Source organism: Aricia agestis, chromosome Z, assembly GCF_905147365.1.
Source record: "Aricia agestis chromosome Z, ilAriAges1.1, whole genome shotgun sequence".
NCBI lineage: Eukaryota > Metazoa > Arthropoda > Insecta > Lepidoptera > Lycaenidae > Aricia > Aricia agestis.
This window is the reverse complement of record NC_056428.1, coordinates 7,514,680-7,541,068: the sequence shown is the minus strand read 5'-3', so window position 1 is coordinate 7,541,068 and position 26,389 is coordinate 7,514,680. Positions and strand designations below refer to the sequence as shown.

Below are 26,389 nucleotides of genomic sequence, written 5' to 3'. Positions count from 1 at the left end.
TCGTCCCGTTTTAAGCCTATTATTGGTTTTATAGCTTTTTATAGTCTTTTATTATATATATATATATATCACTTAAACCGCGGGTAACACTGCGGGGCACAGCTAGTAGAAAATATATATTTCAAGTATGCTCATTGCTCATGTTTTGTATAGCAATAGTTTGTCTTAAGACTGACGAATCTCCAGTGACCAGTGAGCTATACTCCACTCGGGCTAACTTGTCGCTAGCGGTTATTGACTCCCTGTCAAAAACTTGTAATTTTCCATATAAACCGCGATTGACAATGAAGTGTCAGATATTTTCAATCGTGGTTTTATATAGAAAATGACAAGTTTTTGACAGGGAGTCAACTACCGCTAAAGACAAGTTAGCCCGAGTGGAGTATAATATCTCTAAACTATCAAGAAGTCACATGTTCACATACCTATCCTAAAACCCTGCGGATTTTGAACATGATTTTAAGATAGATTTTCTACATGAGACAAAACAGCCTCCAGTCATATTATACCAAGTAAGAATCTTTACTTATATTAATACGTGAGAGAAAAACTTTGTTACCCTTTTTACGAAAAATGGGGAAACGTAGGTGCATGAAATTTCGCACAGTTATAGTTTATATGGTGAAGGGGTGCATCGAGCTAATATTATTTTAAAATTATGCTTTTATCATATATATTTTTAACAAATAAAACGTTACACACACTACGACACTACTACTAGGAAAAATGACAGATTTTTGAGTGACAAGCCTATACATACGAATTATACTCTTTTATTTATGGTTGAAGTCTGCTGACAACAAGTTGACAAATTAAAAATGGATTATTGTTTTTTTTTTATTTAATTTTAGATACTATTAGACAATGCTTAAACGGCCAGTCTGAGATCAGCTGAGTCCCAGAGATAAGAATTGAAAAAAACTATGATGGAGTCAATATTTTTTACAAAATATAGGTAGTAGTCCTAATGTCGTTGCAAGTAAGGTCGAATTTCGACCATTGGGCGATCTCTAGTTAGTTCTAATTAGGTGAGAGGCAGAACCAATTAATAGATCTAGGTCTAGCGATTCTTTCTAAATTCTAGAACATTCGATAGAAAACAATGGCATTCATCAGTAACGCTTCGCTAATGCTCTATTTCCATGCATGTTTCTTGTTATGTATTTGTTGCGTTTGTTGATAAATTATTCGCATTATTCCGGGCGTAGGAAATCTACGTTCCAATATCAACCAACAACATCCAGTATTTACCAAACACTTTTGATTGAAGTGTGCCTTTGTGTTTTGCGTTATGTCTTTGGTGTCCATTGTTGCTCAAATGCGGAACGCTATGTTCCTGCAAAGGTTAGGCCCCCGTAGACAAGTGGCAAAACGCTAACGCTAACGCTAGCGCTACAAAATGTATGGATTTGACATTAGTATTCGCTAGCGAAGCGATGACTTATGTCAAATCGCAAACATTTTGTAGCGCTAGCGTCAGCGTTAGCGCTTTGCCACTTGTCTACAGGCCCTGAAATCATTTTCTCTGGAAATTCATTTCTTCAAGCTGAGAGGTAAACATTTGATGGCAAAATATCTCATCAAAATATTAACTCTTATTATAGACCGTTTGAGTTTTTCATATTATATTAATTATCATTGGTGATTAAAGATGTTTATCGTTTAAAAATGTTTGTCTTCCTCAGCCAGTTCGTGAAGCTTAAACCTAAAATAACAACGGTGTTTTGTTTACGCTCACTTCATCGACCAAAGCTCCGAAGTAATTAAGGGATCACCATTCGCAGGCCATTTTAGATTCGGGAGCGTAATGTTCGCGGTAAATCCGAGGAAAAACCTTTGGAGGGTCATTAAGTGGAATTATAAAGGTTATCACCTTATTTTAACGTTCAGAAGGAATTCATTCGACCCAAAAATTAGGTTAATCCTCGTACATCCGAGTTGGTGCCTCCCGAGCCAGCGGCCATCTGTCTTCCCCTAACGGCCTAAACTAAACGGTACGAGGGCACGTTCCGCCGCTTAATAGTTACAGAACTTACAGAAAACTCAACCGAGATCCTTCTGGGAGTTGTTAATGCTAAAAATATAACTTTTACGACTTAGGTACGCTATAATTGGTGTCTGGCGAGCAATTTGTGATAATCTGATTTCTAGTTTTATAGCTGAAAGATTTTTTTATTGCGTAGATAAATGGGAGGGGCCGGGTCTGACGGATGAACGGTTATAAACATTGTATCCGACTTTACAGACAAAATATTCCTCGAATCGGGCTGGAGGTAATAACGGCGGAGCCAGCACGTCGGCGCCCTAATGCTCTACCATTAAGTCTATTAGACGAATTCTGATTCAGTAACCGACCAACGTTCTTTTGATTTGGGTTTTGGCTCGTGAACTCCAAAACAATCACATTCGAATGATCCCAAAAATAATTGTTTATCTACCTACCTACGTTTTCCTGTTGTTTAACAATTAACGACGCCCCAACTAAAGGGCGAGCAGGTACGACTTAGCTATTTAAAGTTAACTTTGAGTGAATATCTGTATTTATTAAGATAATAATATAATTCGTCTAGACTGCAGACCGCGCGCCGCTCAGCGCAGGCGGGCGGTGCACGGCTGAAGATGAAACGGTTTTGCAATACAATGACTGCATTAGACTGTGTGTATAATGCTGCGGCAGCACATGCGTAGACCGTAGTGCTTCGTGCTTAAGACGATACCATTGGACGATCTGCGTGTATCCTCCAATGGTATCGTCTCATAGCACGAAGCTTCGTGACGATAGACGCATGTGCGGCCACGGCATTCTGGCATTGGAATACTCTATAAGTAGTCTATGTTGTTTTATGAAGAGTTTATGAAAAGAAAATAATATATGCAGATATTTTGGTATTTTTTTTAGTTTCTCTACAATTACTAAGTAGATTATCTGCGAATTTCAAATAGGCATCAATAGAGCAAAACAACAGTCGGTAGTAGATAGTAGATACTATATAATACATATCTAGAATTTAGATTAATTCTAGAGTAACTAAGAGTAGAGTTAAAATGCTTGATTAAAATGAAATAATGCTTGTAGATGGTAGACAATATTTCTACTGTTTCTTTACAGCATAATATTAAGCGGACTCCACACTCGCAGCGCGAAAGCCCGCGAAGGCCGCGAACCGCGAGTGTGGAGAGATTCGCGGCTTCGGGTTCGCGCTTCGCGGCTTTCCCCGACTCCCCGTCCGGTGTCGGTTTTTTGGCCCGCGACAAAGGGCTCGCGAAGCGCGAACGCGAACATTATCCACACTCGCTTTTATTCGCTGTCGCACATAATGTCAGAGCAGCAGCAACAGTGACTTCAACGTCCATTTTACTCAAATGCACGAACGTAAATGGGAAGATTCCGACTGTAGAGGGCCGTATTTATTCGCGTCGTGTTCACGGGGCGCGTTGCATCCGTGAATCGCGGCCGCAATTCGCGCCGCAAGTGTGGAGCCCGCATTACTCAAATGCGCGAACGTAAATGCGAAGATTGCTAGTGTAGAGGACCATATTTGTTCGCGTCGTGTTCACGGCGCGTAGCACCCTTGAATCGCGGCCGCATTTTTTTTTTATGAAATAAGGGGGCAAACGAGCAAACGGGTCACCTGATGGAAAGCAACTTCCGTCGCCCATGGACACTCGCAGCATCAGAAGAGCTGCAGGTGCGTTGCCGGCCTTTTAAGAGGGAATAGGGTAATAGGGGAGGGTAGGGATGGGAAGGGAATTGGGGAGGGTAGGGAAGGGAATAGGGTAGGGGATTGGGCCTCCGGTAAACTCACTCACTCGGCGAAACACAGCGCTAGCGCTGTTTCACACCGGTTTTCTGTGAGAGCGTGGTATTTCTCCGGTCGAGCCGGCCCATTCGTGCCGAAGCATGGCTCTCCCACGTAAAGATTAATTTGCGCCGCGAGTGCGGAGAGAACTTTATAGAATCATACAATATTACATCCTTCAGAATAATATTTTTATACAAATGCCAGTCATCACGTAGGCATTTGAAATTGAAATGGATTAATCTTTGAATTAGTTTTACAGCGGAGTCAACCTGTCGAAGGCGTAGGTACGTTATGCAAATATTCGGGTGTCGGGCCGATGCGAATTGTGAGGTGAAGGGTGCATACGGGCGACGGGCGTCAGACTCACCTTTAGACGTTCGCCGCGGTTCGTTTGCTGTCCTTGACGACGCAGTGTAGAGTCTAGACTAGGCAAACAATGCATCCACTTTACGCCGACTATTTACTGCTAATTAATTATTTTGGAAACATATGCAAATATATTTGTTAGCACCATAAGTAGTAGTTTTAGTATATACTATCAGAGAAGTTGATTTACGTCAAACCCAGCTGACAGATCACAATTAACATTGAATTGACATATCTATACATATAAATAAAATTAGAGTGTCTGTTTGTAATATTGAAATAACCGTTTTTTACTACATGCATATGAATATTTAGATGGTACAGACACCAAAATAACAATTTTTAGAATTTTTGTCTGTCTGTATGTCTGTCTGTTTTTTCCGGCTAATCTTCGTAATGGCTGGACCGATTTTGACGGGACTTTTATTGGCAGATAGCTGATGTAATAAGGAGTAACTTAGGTTAGTACTTTTTAACCGACTTCCAAAAAGGAGGAGGATAGTTTTTTACTTTTTTTATGTTTTACCTATGTATTTTACTCCGCCGTTTGTGGACCGATTTTCGAAATTCTTTTGTTGTTGCATAAGAAATGGTCCAAATTAGATATCATGTTCATAAAAGTGGTGATCTGATGATGTAATCCATGAGAAATCGAGGGGACCCCTTGAAATTTATATGAAAACATCGTGATTTTAATTTTCGAGAAAGATTTCATCTATACATATAAATAAAATTGGAGTGTCTGTTTGTAATTATTTCTCATAGTATTTTACTTCAAAACGCGTGCCTTTATTATTTTCCACCGTTTGTTGACTGATTTTCAAAATTATTTTGTTGCTGTATAGGGTATAAAACGTATAACCTGAATTTGGTAGGTACCAAGCTTACGAAAGTGGTGATTTGATTGGAACTCTTGGATCTTTTTGGGACACACATAGACACCTCAACTAAATCTTTGATCAATCTTCATATTTGTTAATATATATCTTCATATATAAGTATAAACTTCAGCGTAAGTTCTATGTGCAATTTACCGCATAATACATAACCAATTTTCTGAAATCTATAATAAACATAGCACCTACAAGGATAGACAATATTGTATAGCGAGCGATATTTTTGTAGATTTCGAAAAGGGTAATATTTCGTCCCTGTATTGTTTTGTTATGTCACATCTCATAGGGCTTAGGCAGCGTTTTCGTCAAAAGATGGCTTAATTTTTTCCGACATCTCTGACAAATGTTAATATTTTTTAATCAAATGCACATAGAAACTCAACAAATTATATGCCTGAACCTCCCGAGGAATCATTATATCGATTGGTGAAAAGTGCATAAAAATCCGTGAATAAAGGCCTCCTAAATTTATGTAAGCCTCCTTCAAATATATACGTTACTTTGTTTTTAATTAAGTTTTAGTGGCAATAGAAAAACGTAGTTTATGAAAATGTCAACTATCTAGCTAGCGCGGTTCTAAAGATACAGCCTAGAGATGGACATACAGACAGGCTGCTGCGTCTTTGTAATAGAGTAGAAAATTTTCTGTCTTTGTTATCAACTTTTCACATTTTGTTAACGCGGACGAAGTCGCGGGTAACAGCTAGTTAATAATATAATTGCATAGGAATCAACTTCCTCGATCATCGATGGTACATACGGTCTAAGTAAGTAATAAAATAACTAAAGCACGTATACGTACATGGGCGTACCCCTGTGGGTCAGGGGGGGGGGCAAATCACCCAGATTCTGGGCCAGGGGGGGTGGGGGCCAGGCAAATCAGATTTTTAGTTGTAGAAAATTTTTGTTGTAAAAATATTGTATTGCCAACAAATGACAAAAATTCGTTTTCTTAATTTGTATAGATGAAAGTACGAGATAATATACTTAGTAGGGACGTCAACATGATCCAGCTGCCCCCCCCCCCCCCCCCCGGTACGCCCATGTATATGTACTAAAAGTGTATCACTATGAATATATGAAGAAATTGATTCACCATAATTTCTGCTTTCATCTAACCCGACTCCCGGCCCTAAATCGATGCAGCCGTTTCAGCGTGAAAAGGTTACAGACAGAAACTTTTGCATTTATAATATTAGTAAGGATTGACATTTTAAATTGTTATTTCAGAGGTCATTGACATAACATTGAAAATAGAAAAAACTTTTATTGACTTTGGTACGTTTCGTTATTCGTGTTTGGAACACTATAACTGCAAAGACTTTATAATTGTAGCTAGAGTGCTAGACTATAAGCGCTGTACTATTGTCGGTCTACAGTCTACTCTATAAACATTAAACACCCATCGTCCGAACTCTGACCTCATTATCCGAAAGGGGACGGCGTAGTCTACACTTTAGACATAACATGCCGGTACCCACCCACTATTATACACTAATTACTATACAATTTTGTTAAAAAACGACCTAAATTAATGTAGAGTGCAATATTTGGTATAAAATTACAAAATGAAATCAAAACCTGCTTATGAACACAGAATGGGGACGGAACTCATCTATATTTAGGTTATTTACAGAAGCTGTATTTATGTTGTATGACAAAAATGTAGCAACTAGGTAGCAAACAGCAATACCTAAGTCCTAAAAGCTTGTTTCCACTTTGATTAGTACAGGTGCGAGTGTGAAAAGTGATTAGTACAAAACACGTGTGAACACTGTACCTGATTAGTGCAAGCGATTAGTAAACAGCCAACTACAAGTGCTACAAGGCTTTAAATAAACGTGGGCGGGGCGCTGCTGGTAGAGAACTGTCAAAAACATGCCAAAAATTGCGTTTTTGTATGATGGCAGGCGGCAGCGTTAGTTCCTTTTTTCGCCACGTTCATTTAAAACACAGATTATTAATCTGTGATTTAAAGCCTTGTCGAGCTCTAAACAAAGCGAAAAGAACCATGTTCTCTTTTTTTGCGAGTAGCCGTCCCGCGCGCCTCTCCTACGCCTGCACTCGCAGCATGCCTGCTACTAAAAACGTTGGGACACGTTTGTTTAGTGTTAAGTGTTTCGTGCATTCACGCATTGAAAGGAGTACGACAACCGTCAACCATGCTCTCTTTTTTTGCGAGTCGAATTTTTAGTCGCAGCATGCCTGCTACTAAAAACTAGGGTTGCTGAGGATTCCTCTTCCGCTTCCTCATAATGAGGAAGTTCCGCAATATTTTGGGTTCCTCATCCGTTACCGCATCCTCATAAATAAAAATAAAAAAATCCTCTTCCGCTATCGCTTCCTCAAAATTTAAGAGGAATTTATGAGGAATTTCACTGCGCATGCGCGTCGCGTATCCAATATGGCAACGCACACGCCAGAGCGCGAGATTGTATCATTCACTCATCTTAATAAAAACGGGACCCTATTACTGAGACTTCGATGTCTGTCCGTCTGTCTGTCTGTCTCCAAGCTTTATCTCAAGAACGGCTATAGCTAGCCTTTTAAAATTTTCACAGATTGTGTATTTTTGTTGCCGCTATAACAACAAATACTAAAAACAAAATTAAATTAATACATATGGGGGGCTCCCATACAACAAACTTGATTTTTTTGGCTTTTTTTGCTCGTAATCAATAATGGCAATAGGTACGCACTTGAAATTTTCAAAAACTCCTTAATTGTAAGTGTACATTAATGATTTATAATAAAATAAAATAAAAATTAAGGGGGCTCCCATACAAAAAAAAACAATTTTTGGCCTATTTTTTCTCTATATCGGTACGGAACCCGTCGTGCCCGAGTCAGACTCGCACTTAGCCGATTATTTTTGTGTGCGTGTGTTGTGTATGGTACTGAGCTCCTCTTAACTGCTGGACCGATTTTGATGATTCTTTATTCTGTGTGTTTTGAGAACGGTATAGATTCATAGTTTGGTCCACTGGAAAATGCCCTTTTAATTATTTTTTGTGTAATGTATGTACCTAGTTATGTACAGACTGCACAAAGGCTTTTGGTTTGGGTCCGCTAGTATTTATAATTTCCTATCATCCCATTCCTCAACCTCTTCCTCATCCGCATCCTCTTCCTCAAAAAATATCCTCTTCCTCATCGGCATCCTCTAAATTTGCGAGTGACAATTCCTCTTCCTCCTCCTCTTCCTCATAATCACTTCCTCAACAACCCTACTAAAAACGTTGGGACACGTTTGTTTAGTGTTAAGTGTTTCGTGCATTCACGCATTGAAAGGAGTACGACAACCGTCAACCGTTGTTAGTTGCGCAGTTAGTATAATATAAATTTGGCCTTAGCTTATATGAAATATATTTATGGTATTTAAATTACGCGATAATGATGAAATGATTTTGTCGCTTACTTCTATACCATTCCTTGCTGTTCCATTGCTTCTTCAAGCGATCTAAAAATATCCAAGACGATTTTCTACTTTAACGCGGCATCATCTTAAGTAGTATTAGTAGCGATCTGTCAGGTTTGACATAACGTGACCAAATTACGTAGGTCTGCCACCATCCTACGACTCAATTTCTCCAATAGTACATTGCGTTAAAACTTAGATAACTGACACCTCCGAGCACCCTCCGAGTTCAACCGACCACTGCGAGCCACCGTAATAAAAATCCTCGTGAAGATATGCTTAATATTCAGATGGTTTTAATGTCCATTGTGTAGGGTTTCAGTTAATCGCCTCGACATTTCAAACAAACTGACATTAAATAAAAATGCGATACAATAAAATATGAATGAAGATAAAATTCGCCAGGGCTGACACGGGCCTACTGGAATTATCAAGATAATTTATATCTATATTAGATATTTTCTATAATTGCAGAGTATCTGAAAACTGTAATCTGTCAGGAATTTTGAGGCAAGCAATTTAAGGTTACATACTATGACAATAATTATGAAATTAAAATTTCATAGAAATAACCTCTCTTTCATCCGCACGGCAAAAAATATGTACTTAGTCCTGCTGTATCGTTTTACACTCCCAGAATGCAGCCCGTTGTTTTTTTACACTGTGTCTAATTTGTGACACAAAATTAGTAAAAAGATGTAGATCTATATAGTGACTTTGTGAGTGTGACAAAGTGCGCCTACCCGGCAAGTGCACCATTTATTTTCCATACTGCTGATTGGTTATCTCCATAGTCCATTCTCCAATGACGCGCTCTTGCCGAGTAGGCGCACTTTGCCACATTTCGTCTTCTTCGATCTTTTGCATTTAGGCTTTGTCAGCCCTGGCCCCCGTCTAGACGCGTGGGCGGAAAAGCTTCAGCCGACCCAGCCCTCGGTTCCCCGCGACCTCTACGTCACAGTCTACGTTCCGCTACGCAAGTAGGTCACACAGTATAACGCCGCTTTACGTCTAATTTTTTTAAATTTATTTATTTACATCAGGCTATATAAAGGCCCATACAATAACTTCGCAATTAACTTTTGTGAAATAAGTAAAGGTCTGTTCATATTAGACACGATGTTACATTTCAAGTGTGTTTTAACTACTGAAGATAAATAAATATATCATATCGGGATATTTTCCGAGCAATTTCTCTAACAGGTTTACAACTTTACAACAAGGTTTACTGCAGTTACTTCACTCTAATCTGGACGCAGCCTAAGTGCTCACCTCCACTTCGAAAATAAAAAAGATTGCGAGAAATCGGTTTTTATTAAAATTGTTTTTTATGGTTCCGTAGTCAACAAGAAACCGTAAGTTTCGGTCTGTCCGTCCGTCTGTCTGTCTGTCCGTCTGGCTGTCCGCGGTTTTTCTCAGAGATCTTCAAAAAATATATTTTTTATGGTACCTACCTACTCAAGAGGGGATGATTTTTTTCAAATTCCTTTGAACGTAACTGAGATGATGGTCTTAGTAATGTAAAATATTATGTTATAAAATGTGTACATTCATTGACCATACCACAGAATATATATTAGTTGTACCAAACCATACAAAAATTATCAAAAACTAGCGGTACCTACTACGGAACTGTTTATTGCGCAGCGACCACATAACCCGATAGACGGCTAATGTTAAGGATTTCTCTTAACAAATTATTGTGTCAATGTGCTGAGGTAAGCGACGCGGGGGGAGAGGTAAGAAATGCATATTACGATTGGCCAATTCAAATTCACGGCATGTCATAAATCAGAACTAGTGATGGGAAGTACGAGAAGCGCTTGTCAAAAGAAATAAAAAAAACCAGTACATATTTATGGTCGATACTAAGACAGATTTCGCTATCATTATCTAAAGTAAGACCTATAAGTCTGAAAGTATTCGCCTTGCATTAGGCGTCTAGAGGCTATGTGGTCGCTGTTATTGCGCGTGGCCCGACACGCACTTGGCCGGTTTTAACCCTTAACTGACGCTGAAACTCGAAGGCCTAACGGGCAATAAAGGAAAGCCATTTGCATATCTGCAAACTTTTTATAGTTATTTTCGTTTTAATTTTCTTCGGACTCCAACGATTTATTTAATTGTTGTTGTTAATGAAGAGAAATATTAAAGAGGAGCCCGGTTGGTTAATTTTGTAATAAAATATAATATTTTACTGATGTTCCCAGCAACTTCGTAGTGCCGATATTTGTAAATCGGATTACCACCACATTAACACTTTCATCCACAATAAAAACTATAAGGGTGGCTTGCACCAACTTAAAAACTTTAACTGTAATTTTAACTATAACTATCCAGCGGTTTGAGCGTAAAATGGTAATAAGCTCGAATTGCATTTACAAACTTAATATTTAAAAAAATGTCCACAGCAGAACATATAGCCTCTTTTTGAAAGTCGGTTAAAAATGAAGTTACCAATTACCATCAAGTACAAAGGCATATAAATAAAGTATTATAGTACAAAGGTAACAACTTTCAAGATTGATCGTTTACCATCATTTGACATATTTTATGTACTAAAGTAAGTAAGATATTCTCGTTTTACGCGCAACGCTCAGCATTAACGTTCTTAAAACAATTAACATTTCGCAGAGCATAAATATTCAATTTGCAACTTTACATAAGCCTTTTTATGGTCTACTGAATGGATAAGGTTTTACAGACGAAGTGGACGAAGTTTCAAAGTCGTAGAGGACGACCGAGCAGACGTGCAGACTACGTTGTGTTCATAGTTTTTTACCTTTTGTAGCGCCTTTATAACAACGGTTTAAGGATCATTTTATACGAATTCCGAAGTAAAACATAACGGAATAGGTATGTAGACTGCGCAACACACGGGCTTGGCTATGACGCAAACTCTAAATCAACTTATTGTTAGGTAAACTTTGTTAGCGAACACCTATTCTTGAAGTGTTTGTTTCATCGAAAATAATGGCTCGTTTTCTTTCGATATGATTAATGATTATTAGGTATATTTGTCGCAGAGTATAAAGAGGAAAATTAATGATGCAATAATTACTATAAGGGGTGCTACTATAGGTACTCTGCAGTACTGCTATAACTACTAAACTGATTGTTCCGATCCATCGCCAAAGAACTGGTACCTATGAAGTATGAATCACTATCAATCATAATTCATACCATATCGGTGCCTTGGCCAGAGAAATCCCCATTATAATAATTCATAATTTTTGTATTTTAAGAGACGATTCCAGTGTAATAGATCCTCCTCAAACACGATCGTTCGCGAACGAACGGCCGCCCTCGGGATTCGTAGTTTGATCGATATGTGTTTGTGCTGTTGTTATGTGAACAGTGCATGCGAATTAAGAAGTTCCTTTCGTAAAGGATTTGATCTAAACTCCGGCTAAGATTATATTTGTCATTGTATCAATGGACAATCAAGCGACGGCGGCTACTGCCATCGGTGTACGGAGAGAACCCTCTACAGATCCTGTCAAAGCGCAGGGCATTCTGTAAGATACTATATTATCATTTGTTAGATTTTAACGTTGCTTCGGTATTAAATAGGCCGGCTAGGCAAGACACAGAAAATCAGCGTGAAATAACGCGTTTCCTTTTTTGCCAACAGGGTTTGTTTCTGTTCTGGTTTCATTTTTGGACTCTTAATTATTTAAAAATAAGTTTTTTAAATTTTTTCCTCCTACCTACCTATATTCCCAAAAAGGCTCCCAATGACCTATAGTTCCCAGCCTAACCCCTACTTGTCTATGAAGCTTTGTTTTCTCGTCTCGTTGTTGTGGTTAAAATGAGTACTTAAATAAAAAAAAAACTCTAGAGCATCAGTAACTAAGAAGGAGAGAGACGCGGCTCGACTGTGGCATCAGCGCTGGGGGTTCCTCTGCCACAAAAAAGAAGAAGAGGAAAAGGAAGCTTTGGAATTAGGTAACCAGAAAATACTAACATCCTCATGTCAATATTAAAAATGCGAATGTGGCTATCTGTCTATTTTGCTAAATAGACATTCGCATTTGTAATATTGGCATAAGGCGTAGAGATTTTACTGCTGTAAAATCTTTGTACGCTTTACCGTTACATTATGTTTATTTATGTTGAACCGATTATAACAAAAACGGTTCCCGCATGGTAAAATAATTTCGACTCAATACAAAACACAACAAAACAGGCAACCTCTAGTTACCGACGTGTTATAAACGCGGCCTACTCAATAATTCTGTGAATATTATCATTAAATATAATTTCATAGTCAATATAATATCAATGTAGGCTATTTCATTGTCTCTTGAAGGTTTGTCGGTAGACGAGTACAGAGCTGCAATAAGATTGTTAAGGCGTTCATCCGAAGACAGAAAATGCCCGGTCCCCGTGGAAGCCTGTAAGGACTCTCTTCCCTCTACGTCTTCAGGTAACAACAGGGTACTCAGTCGAATAAATAAGTACTCGATCTTGCATTCGAATTTTGACATTTTGCGATGCGTTGGGTATGATAATAAATCCCATATTATGTATTTCTCGCTAAGGGCCGAAATCGGAGACATATTTTGATGTTAACCTACTTTAATACTGAAGGGTTGAAGAGTTTTACAGAAAGTTTTCGGAGTTTATGTCAGCTTTTAAAGCAGCCAGCATAATAATAATTTCAATCTAGTGTCTTCTTTTAACTTTTTTAACGATTACAGGTATGGTGGGACGTCGCGTTCTTTACCCTCTAGAGAAGTTCGGTCCGCTGGTGAAAACGTCCAAAAACTACCCCACCCGGCCGCCGCTGCCACCTGGACAAGTGTACGATCCATACAAACAAACTATGGTCTTCCTCGGGTATGTTTGGTTTATAAAATCAATAAATAATAATGTCAGGTTCTTGCTAAGTGTATTATAAAACCAGCTAAACCTTTTATTAATAAAGAAGAAGCTAGTAACGTATTAGCCGCCCCTATTTAGCATTTAACCTTTACCTACTTAAAAATTTATAAAAACTTAAAGCAGTTTAAAATTTTAAGTTTATGTATTATAAAACTGCGAAACTACTTTGGACGTTTTAACTTTTATGCTTTGTATAACAAATATAAATCTTCAATCAGGAGCGTGGAAGGTGACCCTATATCGCACAAGCAGTCGCCGGCGCGGTGCGAGACAACAGACATGTGGGCGGAGCTACCGCTGGCGGTGTCGCACTTCGATACACTACATTTTGGTGCGAAGTAGCTGCGATTTTGACAGGCTACAGTTTGGTGCAAAGTAACTACGATAGACAATAGCTTGGTTCGCAATAACTGTGACTTCGGCAGATTACAGTTTGGTGCGAAGTAGCTACGATTTTGACAGGCTACAGTTTGGTGCGAAGTTACTTCGATAGATAAATCGTAGCTACTTCATATTGTACTCTGTATAATCTGTCAAGAAAGTGAAGAAATTAAAAAGTGGCAACATCGTAGTGTCATCCCTTTCAAATCAATCTAAGAAAAAAGGGATGACACTACGATGTTGCCACTTTTTAATTTCTTCACTTTCTTGACAGACTATACAGAGTACAATATGAAGTAGCTACGATTTTGACAGATCATAGTTTAGTGCGAAGTGACTTCGATTACGAAATACGCGGTTTTAGTGTAAAGAAACTTCGACAGTTTACAGTTTGGTGGGAAGTAACTTCGACAGAACATCCGAAACGAAACTTCGCAGCTTAGTCGAACTTCAAAGTCTTATTCCTAAGTAGGCAAATACTTAATTAGTACTTGCCAACTTAGAATGTATTGAAGAAGTTGTTGTTGTGAAGGTAGTGCAGTGCCACTTCGACAAATTATGTAGTCTACTTATATTTCGGATAAGATTTTTTACACTTTAGAACTCCAATAATATAAACGACTACTAGGGATTGATTGATAAGATATAATAGCTAAGCTCAGTTAAGTTAATCATCTACAATTCTACAATATAAGTTAACTTAAGGACGCTTCAGTTGGATAAGGAATACGGATACACATTTGAATTGTACCAACTTAAAAATAAATAATTTCATACATACTTTCTTTCAGTCCATATTTCAAATATACAAAAGTTTAAATCCACACCCATTTTCACATTTTGAATCAGCATAAAAAAAACTTCGTGCGCAACATTAAATATCTCACCTGAAACAGAAAGTTTATTAAAAAATAAAACGCATTATTAATTATTATTTAATTGTAATCTATAATTTATCTCTATTGTGTTTCTTAATGGCTAATACAGGGGGTAGCTGGGACACGATGTGTTCTGGCAACACCTCCACTATGACCGCTTCGTCCTCGCCCAACCAGTGGAAACCCGCCAGGTACTATAAAAAATATAAAAATACTAAAAATATTGCTTTTGTTATTGTCACAGAAGAAAAATATTTGTCTATATTCCTAGCTAGGAGATAACTTTGAACAAGCGAGCTGGGTATAATAGTTTCAACTTTCATGGATTATGAATGCGTTTTTGGTTCAAATTTAAAAGGCAATCAATAAGTTAGGTTGGGTTGCACCAGAGGCGTGGTTGAAGTTAAAGTTAAAGTTATAGTTATAGTTAAGTGTAATTTAACTTTAATCATAACTTTGACCGGAGAAATTGACAGATGACAGCTGGTCCAATAAGGTTATAAATGAACGTGGGCGGGGCCGCGGGGGCGCTGCTGGTGAAGGAGAACTGTCAAAAATGGCGTTTTTGTATGATGACAGCGTTAGTTCCTTTTTTCGCCACGTGCTTTTAAAACCTTGTCGAGCTCTATGGTTATGGTTAAATACGCCATATTTCTTAGGTTTAGGTTTAAATCTCCTTAACAACCATTGCCTGCAGACTAAAATGTTGCAAACTAGTACATGGACCTAAAAATCTGAAATTAAAGATATTCATTCTTATTAAGACTATTTCTTAAAGGCAATTTCTTGCCTTTCCCAAACAAGTCAGTGTACTGTGATTTATATGATATTTTCGATTATATGATTTTGGAGCCGGATTTTAAAAACATTGATTGAATTTACATTTCGTATGTTAGAAGGTATTTTATTATACAACTGTGCTCCTTCAAATGTAATTTTTTTTCCATAATTTGTGCGTGTTTTTGATAGCACTAGAAGACTGGCACGTCGGTTACATTAAAATTAAGATCCGTCTGTACTTTTTTATTGAGACATTTCCATATAAAAATACAAGTTGTAAATGTATGATGGTGTCCATTTTTAACTTTAACCAAAGATTTGACATTTTGCATTGTAGTTAAAGTTATAGTTAAGTTAAAGTTAGTTGGTGCAACCCAATCTTAATCATTTGTAAGAGTAGCACACTCTTACCTTCACTGGCACGATGTTTAGTCCCATGTTACCGGCTGAACCTTTCTGTCTCTTTTTCTTTTCCTCTGGACCGTCACGGTCGTAATCGTTCTAAAAAAATAAGACACATCATAAAGTAACTGTATTATTCCATGTTAAAGCACAGTCTATAAGGAGTTACCATGCAGTGGCTGGGCAAGATCTAATATTGATGTGAGTAAGATATATGGTTGGTAATAAAAGCCCTATCTGAGGTTATTACTTTATTAGGTAAAAATTAACCATGTGCGAGTTGGACTCGCGCACGAAGGGTTCCGTGCCACTATAGAGGAAAAATAGACAAAAAATTGCTTTTTGTATGAGAGCCTCCCCCCGCCTTAAATATTTAATTTATTTTGTTTTTAGTATTTGTTGTTATAGTGGCAACAGATATACACAATCTCTGTAAATTTCAGAAGTCTAGCTATAGCGATTCTTGAGATACAGCCAGAAGACAGACAGACAGACGAACAGACATCGAAGTCTTAGTAATAGGATCCCATTTTTACCCTTTGGGTACGGAACCCTAAATAATAGTCATGAATATTCTGTACACGAGTTCTTTACCTTAGCAGTCCTATCTAACCCTACAGCGAAGTACAGCGTGCGTATGATGTCGCGTTTAGAGTTATTTTACCTCTGAGTTTCGGCTAGAGTGAACCTTATTTTGTACATTATAAGGATCATATTTACCTTAGCAGTCCTATCTAACCCCTACTGCAGCGAAGTACAGTGTGCGTATGATATCGCGTTCAGAGTTATTTTACCTCTGAGTTTCGGCTAGAGTGAACCTTATGTTGTACACTATAAAGGTCATATTTACCTTAGCCGTCCTATCTAGCACCCACAGCGAAGTGTCATCAGTGACGAGTATGGCGTCTCGTTGCGGGTGCGGCGCCAGCGAGCTGGCGGCGACGGCGCGCGACGTCCACGCCGCCGGCAGAGAACCGCCCGGCCATTTCGTCACCACTTTGTTGAACAGATCGTACTCGATTATCTGGAAAATAAAATATTTCGGTTTTTTAATCGGACCGAGCCAAGTAGAGCAACAGAGGCCTTAGAGACCCACATCTACTTTAACTTGCCGAGTCATCATCTCGAGCTGTCAAATGAAACCGAAATTGATTTACGTCTGTGTGTAAAAATTTGTTTAAGTACGTATATATACTTACACAAGCATCTTTCTAAGAGATTAAATTTATTTCTTTGGATGCTTCATACCACGTCAGTCTGGCCCCATTCTAAGTACCTGAAAAACTTGTGTTACGGGTACCAGACAACGGAAATATATTTAATACTTTTATACTATGTATATATATTTAAGATTTTTATTTTATTATGATATACATATTTAATACCCATCCATGACCCAGGAACTTTTAAAACTTTTTTGTTCCGTCGGCGGGATTCGAACCCGCGACCCTCAGCTTGAGCTACCAACAGCCCACCAACTGAGCCACAGAGGTCGTCATTGTTGTCGGTCGTCAAATTGTCAAAGTGCCGATAAGTGGCAACTGGACGTCAAACAGATGAAAAAAATTGGTTCTGCTGTCATGTATCACATGTCTCTTTTTAACACGCATTGTTACTGATAGTGACATCTCGCTTGCTCAGGCCTTTGTTTCTCTATTCCACTAGGTATACTAACTTTATAGGTCATTAAATATATTGTTTTGTTTGATTACTAGAACTAAAGTGCAAAAAAATATATACAGATTACAGCCAAACATATTATTATAACCTCCTTTTGGTAGTCGATTAAAATACTTTCAAAGTAACATCTCACCTTCTGATCCACATGTACTGCAACCAACGTCTCCTTATCAGGATGGACCATCATGGCGGACGGTACACATCTGTACTTGGGTAGGGTGGCGTGGTATTCAAACTTCTTGGAGTCCGGTCTTTGTATCCACACCGCTACGTCACCCTTCATGCCCGCGGCCGCCAGGTATATCGCACCAGAATTAGTCCTCTCAGATAGAGTGAGATGGATTAACGAGTTGGATTTCAAATCTGGAATGCATTTTCTTTAGGTTAATTTCTCGAGTATATACAGATTTGTTTGGTAATAAACCTAAGCCATTTTCAGAGAAAAAGGTAAGAGGCGAAAAAATAAATATTAAGAGAGTAAGTACTATCACAGACATTGCTTAATAGGCAGAAGGCGAACCTATGTACACACCATACAGAGTATAACAAAATTAAGTGATGATAATATTTTAGAGTCTCTCTTTCATCACTGCGGGGCTAAAATGGTCACATTTAGCAATTCCTCTCAATCAATTCAGCAAATGAATTGTCAAAACTGTCAAACTGACAAATGTCAAATCAGTATAAAAATACAGAAATGAATTGCAAGCAGAGTTGCATTTTGCGATTTTAGAAAAATGATTCATATTATGATTCATATCGTGATTCGTGATTCTTCAAAGCGACCATTTTAGCCCCGCTGCTATTTTACACCTTATGCTCGATTTACACGGGTGACTAACGGGTCGATTTTAGTCGCGCGGCAAGTCACCAGTCGAATCCCCTTGTAAAGCCGAATCGCCACGCCATTTACACATTCTACAAAAATCGCCTGTGCCGCCCGAGATCTCCGCTATGTATTTGCAGCAAGCGATCGCTTGCGACTGAGCGTTTGCACGGTCGATTTAAGTTACCAGCCGCATGCGGACATTGGCCGCACGACTTTAGGGCTTGCGGCTTTAGCCGCATGCGGCGTAGTCAAATTGCCATTTAGACGGTCGATTTTCGCCGTGCGGCGTAAATCGTGTGGCTTTAGTCACCCGTGTAAATCCACCATTATCATACCATCAGGAAATCAAACACACCCTAAGGTATATATAGGCCCTATATATACCTTAGGGCGTGTTACACACCCTATATTATAGGGTGTGTATGATGGACACGCAAAACAAAGTGATAATACTAATTAAGGGTGTGTATGTGTCCTTTATAAAGTTCACTGTGAAAGTACCAGTGTTGGTTGTGAGTTGTGACTTGTGATATGACAAATCACAAGACCGTAACCACGGAAATAAATCAAGATAGAACGGCGACGCGCGTGCGTTGCTAAGGAATCGATCGTGTCAATTTTTGCTTTCCGTTTAGTTAGAACAAATAACTTACCCGTGGGAAGAAATACCTCCTTTTGACCGATTCACTTTCGTACTTCTGTTTTTACAATAATTAGACACGGCACAATGAGGCATTTTCGCACAACCGCTCCGGTGTAATCCAGTCGAGACGTGCGCGCTGACTAAATGAACGTTCAACAAATCTTGCTCACTTGTGCAAGATTGAAACACGCGTACTCCACCGGCGTTACCTTAGCACCGCCTTAGCCGTTCTATCTTGATTTATTTCTGTGATCGTAACCCTTCCTTTTATCTTTAAATACTGCTACTTGTCAAGTAAAAAAAAACTTACGTTTCTCCGTATCTATACTCTGAACGACTGCTGCGGCGGCGGTGGGGTCTACGTGCAGTATACACACTTGCCCCGCCCAGTGCGCCGCGAGCGCGCGCGAGTCCGCCGCGAACACTGCTCGGTCGCACCGCGATATACCGCTCACTAGCACCTTCGATACTGAGATATTCTGCTCATCGTCCTGAAATAAACATATGGTTTTTTTTTTATAAGCTACAGGTTGGTCTAGCAAAGAATGAAGCAAAAACAGTATCATCTCTTTCTGAGATTTAGATAAAAATGAATAAAAGTTTTGTTGACGTATGAAAGTTAATTGAAATGGGTATAGTGATATTGTAAGTCCACATTCAGCACATGGAATTCATAAATAATTATTATTTATGTAGTGTTACTTTAGTATCAATAAAACAATAAGTTTTCTTGATTTACACTTGCTTTTTATAATGGCAAAATTCTATGTTCCCATAAACAAATATACATGTCCAATAAACAATTTTTCCCAAGTGTAGTACTTACGCAGTCTAATTTTAGTATCCTCATGTCGCTATCAGTGGAGTAAACTACCATCTCTCCACTCGGGGACATGGCGCAACACAATATTTGCTTCTTCTTCTTACTCTGTATTGAAACCAATTTTATTGGATTCTCTGTGATAGTCAAGTTTTGTTTGTTTGACTGTTTGTCACCATTAAACATAGTCTGACAGTCTTCTTCTAGATTGTTACTGTCTTCTTTACTTTTAGAGAGGTGTTTTGTGTGTGTTTTTGCAATTTTAGCTTCGCCACTCTTGTCTGTAGCATATGAACCCAGCTTCCATACTTCAATATGGTTACTGTATCTATAAAAATATACAACATTACAATACTTTGCAATAAATTGTTATTATTATTTATACTTAATACAAAAATGACAACATTTTATACTTATGTACTAGTTAAAACATTATCTGGCTGGATATATTAGTATATTAATAAACTGTAAAAATCTAATATACCACACCTTAACAGTAATAGCTTATTCTCAGCAGCAACAAAGGTCCTGGGGCCTGGGATCATGGGCGGAAGTCTCATCACCCACTTGGGTGGGTAGCTGGACTGTGTGAGGTATCCATCTGACCCTAGAGATATCAGTTTGTTGCCATTCAATATTAATGACCTGAAACAAGCATACACAGTTTGTTTTCAATTTATGACCATAACATCACAATCTATAAAATATTATGTAAAATATAATAACATTCACTAGTGTTGTGATTTGCACATTGACACATAAATATAACACAATAAACAATAGTATTAAACTGTTTTAAAAAAACTTTTATCACTATAATTAAATTAAGTGTGAAACCAAAATATGTATAAAGATTTACATGCCTCATCATCAAAAGTAAGTAAAACTTACAAGGGATCAATCTGGCTAATCGAATTCTTCAAGTAAGACGTAATAATAAGTTCAAGCAGTTTGAATGGAAAAAAATGTTTGGGAAAATTGCTCAAAAAATGTTAAAAGGTATTAAATTTCAACCAAATACTAAAAATGCGCAATAATTACAGAACAGTACATTTTTGTCGGTGTACCAGCAAAGGTATTTTCCGTATCGTACTGACCTAACATCATGTTCATGTATATTCCTCTGTATGTTTTTCACCCACTGAGCTGTTGACTGTTTACCACTGCTATTGTTAACCTTGATAAAGTTTACAATGACAGGATCAACTCCACTGCAGTACAAACTGTTTTCATCTTCTGAGACAACTAAAGACAATATGTCAGCTCTGTGTGTTGTATATGACTCAATCTGAAAAAAGAAAAAAATTATAGCAATAAAAGGTTAGATAAAGTACAATAATGGACAGCCAAAGAAAGGCCTATGTATTTTTTAGCGTATTTGACAAAGAATAAGCTTAAAAAGTGATAATCAATGTAAAAATCAACATAAGGCAAAGTATTTTAAGGACATGCATATGCAAACTGAAACTGAAAATATTACCTGTTCCCCTAATTGACCATCCCAGAATGTGAGTCTACCAAAACTGTCTCCTGACACAAGGACATTGTCTGCCAGCATGGCCAGGGTCCACACTATGTTCTCCCTACCCTTTCTGCTCACAGACATCCTGCAAGTGGCATGTCCAGTTTCCACATTCCACACTCTTATGGTATCTATTGAACCTAAAATTTTAAACTTTAGTTTATACTAAATGGTAAATAATTGTTAAAAATATTTAAAATTAACTCCTGTTCAAGGGTGTCACCAGCCAATGGCGCAAGGGCCCCCCCCCCTTGCTAAGTTGACTTTACCTTCTACAATTCATACTTTTCTCATTCTCTACGAATGAGAAATGTAGGTATGAATTGTAATTTGTAGGTAAAGTCGACAGCACATGAAGGTTTTCACTTGTACTACAAGCCTTACATCTACAGTGATTGTAAAAACAGTATCTTAGTACTATAATATAATAAAAATACTATATAAATATATATTCTGTGACAGTACAGAGTCCAATGTGTAAAGCTACGAGCACGAGCTCTTGACTATGCAATAAAAAACTTGTAAATAAGTTATAATAACATTGTATTTTTTTTAATTATCAGATTTTAATTTATTGTGGTCATTGTTTGCATTATATTTGGCAACTTTTTTAGAATCTCTAGGGGGGGCAGCTGCCCCTCTTTGCCCCCCCCCCCTGGCGACGCCCTTGCTCCCATTAAACTATTTTTCATGGTACAAAAGATTCTCTATAATAGACAGTAGCATAACACATCAATCCCAAACCTGATTGTGCCCGTTGCATAACAATTTAAAATCTATGGTGTCTGCAATTCCCACGATTGAGGTATTAATAATAATACTCATTCATAATTACCTGTTGCTAGAACATTGCCATTCTTGTTAAATTTACAGCACATTATCCGACCTTCTTGCTTGTCAAATATTTTTTTGTAAACTATTTCATCGTTTTCGACGGAATAGAGATTTAGATAACCTTGTTCTGTGCCCACAGCTACTAGGGTATTGTCAGAATTAACGTCGAGACACCACGCCGCATAGCCAGTGAGCACAACATTCGTTTTTATAGCGAGGGTGTCCAGATCCCATTCGATCAAGGCTCCGCTCAAACCCGTTGATAGCAGTCGGTCGTGAACCCAACCTAAACCTTCAACCGACGTGTTTTCAGTGCCCGGTATGAATTTAAGCAGAAAGGGTGCATAGTTCATGTCCCAAATTTCAATAGTAGCATTGCCTCTGAAATATTAGTATGAAAATTATGAAACCTTCAAAGAACTTAACTTTTTTGATCAAATGCAATCTCTAACACGTACCTGGCTAGCGCAAGAAGTTTGCTAGTTTTATTAAACGCCACACAGTGAATTGATTCTGGCTTAGGATTATAATAGCGCACTCTGTGAATTTTACATGCCATTTTAAATAATATTATTGAAATAACACAAGCAAAAATAATTATAAAAGAATTAGGAAATCTTAGCCGCAGCCCATGTATATAATAAGTCTATGCCGCAGCCCGTAAAGCATGGTTTTATTATGACATTGTCATAAAACTGTCACTGTCAAGTTGACGTTGACGACGTTTTTTTTTTATTATGGCACTTCGGCTATATAACCATGGCCAGTGTCAAGCATTGAGGTACTATATACTGGAGAGAGCCTTATATCGGTATATAAGCGTCAAAAGCGTGTAATGTTATGTCCTACTTACTAGGACATAACAAAGGAGTCGGTCTGCATATTTCATTTAATAAAAGTATTATTAAAGGTTTAATAAAGTGAACATTTAATGCTAGATATTGTTGAGTTTTGTGGTTCCGCTAAATAATAAACCATAAGAATGGTCAAAGAATGCCTCAAACACGTGGATTAAACATTAAATACGTATGTTTTGAACAATGTTTTTTGGGCTTTTCAATCGGTATTTTTGTAAGCTAAAAAGATAATTTATAAGTTTATTAATCCCTTATTCGTGCTATATAAGGCATTAGTGCTAAAAATGTCACATCAATTAAAAATTGCATAGCTTTTTACGTGTGTTTACGGATTCTCATCACTTGAACTATAGTTAATCGATATCATGATATAGTTCATGAACTAATTGACTTTCTTTCCTGTATCATAATGTGCTTCGAAATAATCGACAAATAGAAATATTCAAGAAAATAAACGCAGACTACTTGTATGAAAATAAGCACAAAATGGCCACGCGATGACGGGCTAAGACTACATATTCTATACTATAATACTTTATCTATGGTGTCAAGTATTATAAATGGCGGGAAAACAGTATTGTCATTGCATTAATTGCAAACAATTTTCGGCATGGTTTTTTATATCGTCAGGTCAAAAGTCTAGTCAAAGTCGAAGTAAAAAGTCAATACAGTCAAGGAGTCAAGTCGGTCAATTTAGTATAGTGGTTGACGCTTTACTGAAACTTTCGATGGAGTTTTGGAGGGAACACAAAATAGCTCGTTTCTGCATATTGCATCACTTTCCTACACTTGTGCACAATAACGAATATCTACCAATATTACACATTAAAAACCCCACTAACACAATTTTAGGAAAATCATATAAAAACTCAATATCACTCTTTCACATTCACAACAAAACTCCGTTGACGACGTTCACATACACCTACACGTGAATAGTATTTTTTTTCTTATTGGCAGGCAATGATATTCTACTTATACAGATCTGTTACGTCCATACTATTTTCCGGCTTAAATCTCTTCCGAACAATTTTCAAATTCAAAATTGCAAACATTGACAAATTTGACAGATAAGTGAAATAAAAGATACGAAAAACCATTAACATAAAAGAGACAGATCTATTTTTAAACATCGAATCGTATCGCTGTCTCTTTCTTCGCCTAAGCTATGACGAAAATTCGTTTTTTTTTCCAGATTGTTCGAAAAAATAATTGAAAATGTAAATAATCGAGGTATTTATTGCTATCAAGACATGTGGTAAGAGACCATGTGTTTTGTTTTCTTTTGAGTCATAGTTGGTACATTTTCGAAACGCGCATCACGTCATTTTCAATTTATGTAGGTAAGACAAGACGGGGCACGTTCGTGACTGCGCTCGATGCAGACTAAACAACAGACGGCCCAATTGGGCCGTATTTGAATCTTCACAACGCGCACGGTAGTAACATATCTGCTTTGAGTTTTTCATCCTTCATCATCAATATTATCATGATTCTAAGGCCGTGTTCGTCGGCGTAATTTTTAGCGCATTCGCTGCAAAACCTAGTTATTGCGCATGTCCAAATCATGTCATGCCATGGCAACGACAACTGTTTACGACTTGACATTTAACCCAATTGCAATTATTTGGTGGCGTTGCAATGAACAAACCAGTGGGAGAGCCATGCTTCGGCACAAATAGGCCGGCTCGACCGGAGAAATACCACGCTCTCACAGAAAACCGGCGTAAAACAGCGCTTGCGCTGTTTCACCGAGTGAGTGAGTTTACCGGAGGCCCAATCCCCTACCCTATTCTCTTCCCTACCTTCCCCTATTCCCTTCCCTTCCTATCCCTACCCTCCCCTGTTACCCTATTCCTGGCCTGGTTACGCCATAAAGTTAATATACCTAGCACTATCAGTAACACTGCGTGGTAAAAAGAGACGCGTGATACATGACAGCAGCACTCTTTTTTTGACGTCCAGTCGGCACGCGCCGCACGTTGCCAATTTAATCTCATAGAATTCATCTTCAATCATGCTTGTGTAAGTGTATAGGTACACATATTTTTCACACAAATGAAAACCAATTTCAGTTTCGTTTGACAGCTCGAGATTGTTGCTTTATTCCGCTAGGTATATTAACTTTATTGGTTACACAATGTTACACCAACTGTTGTTGTTGGCGTTGCCATGGCATGACATGATTTGGACATGCGCAATAGCATGCGCAAATGTTTTGTGGCGCATGCGCCAAAAATAGAGAAAATTCATGACATTTACTTCTATTTCTTTCGAACAAGGTGCAAAATGAAAAAGCATTATTTGGGGCTCTCACGTTTCATAGATTCGGGTGTTTCCGTGATTGCGACAATTTGCGAAGATTTGCATGCGCATTATTAATTTTGGAGTACTATACTGTGAATAATGTGATACCTACTGTGATTCGGCCTATAAACACCATCAATATAATCACGGAATCGTGATAATATTGATACGTGTAATACCTGCCATTATGTGTCGAGTATATTATTGCGGGAAAACAATAATCTTACAATAATTTTCAGCATCGTTTTTCTATATTGTCAGGCATAGAGGAAAATAATACACAATATGTTGTCAGGTCTAAAGTCTAGTCAAAGTCTCAATACAGTCAAGAAGTCTAGTCGGTCGATTCAGTAAAGTGGTAGACGCTTTTACACAAACTTTCGATGGAGTTTTGGAGGGAACACAAAATAGCACGTTTCTGTATATCACATCACTTTCCTACACTTGTGCACGATAACAAATATCTAATGGTTAATATCCTACCAATGATGTTCTACTTATACAGATCTGTTACGTCCATACTATTTTCCGGCTTAAATGTCTTCCGAACAATTTTCAAATTCAAAATTGCAAACATTGACAAATTTGACAGATAAGTGAAACAAAAGATACGAAAAACCATTTACATAAAAGAGACAGTTCTATTTTTAAACATCGAATCGTATCGCTGTCTCTTTCTTAGTCTGAGCTATGACGAAAATTTAATTATTTCCAGATTGTTCGAAAAAAATTATTGAAAATGTAAATAGTCGAGGTATTTATTGCAATCAAGACATGTGATAAGAGATTCCATGTGTTTTGTTTTTTTTTTTATTCTTAATTGGTACATTTTCGAAACGCGCACGACGTCATTTTCAATTTATGTAGGTAAGACAAGACGCGGCACGTTCGTGACTGCGCTCGATGCAGACTAAACAACAGACGGCCCAATTGGGTCGTATTTGAATCTTCACAACGCGCGCGGTAGTAATATATCTGCTTTGAGTATTTCATCATTGTATCCTACCAATATTAAGTACCGTACACATTAAAAACCCAAATAACACAATTTTAGGCATAAAGTTAATATACCTAGCGGAATTGAGA

At 37.9% G+C, this 26,389-nt stretch overlaps 2 protein-coding genes across 2 annotated transcripts; one reads left to right on the top strand and one right to left on the bottom strand.

Moving 5' to 3' along the window:
• The first annotated feature begins 11,918 nt into the window (after positions 1 to 11,918).
• LOC121738926 lies at positions 11,919 to 13,850 on the top strand. Its single transcript, XM_042131205.1, has 5 exons — positions 11,919 to 12,001; positions 12,325 to 12,431; positions 12,796 to 12,912; positions 13,187 to 13,325; positions 13,589 to 13,850. The coding sequence occupies exons 1-5, from the start codon at positions 11,919 to 11,921 to the stop codon at positions 13,710 to 13,712; spliced, it is 570 nt and encodes a 189-aa protein (XP_041987139.1). The 3' UTR covers positions 13,713 to 13,850.
• An 830-nt stretch (positions 13,851 to 14,680) lies between these two features.
• Positions 14,681 to 22,773, bottom strand: LOC121739122 (U3 small nucleolar RNA-associated protein 4 homolog). The gene is made up of 11 exons (XM_042131454.1): positions 22,598 to 22,773; positions 22,141 to 22,520; positions 21,264 to 21,445; positions 20,881 to 21,071; positions 20,273 to 20,428; positions 19,790 to 20,111; positions 19,274 to 19,454; positions 17,625 to 17,854; positions 16,662 to 16,835; positions 15,821 to 15,910; positions 14,681 to 14,823 (listed from the first exon to the last, which is right to left on the bottom strand). The coding sequence occupies exons 1-11, from the start codon at positions 22,696 to 22,698 to the stop codon at positions 14,698 to 14,700; spliced, it is 2,133 nt and encodes a 710-aa protein (XP_041987388.1). The 5' UTR covers positions 22,699 to 22,773; the 3' UTR covers positions 14,681 to 14,697.
• Positions 22,774 to 26,389: the final 3,616 nt, after the last annotated feature.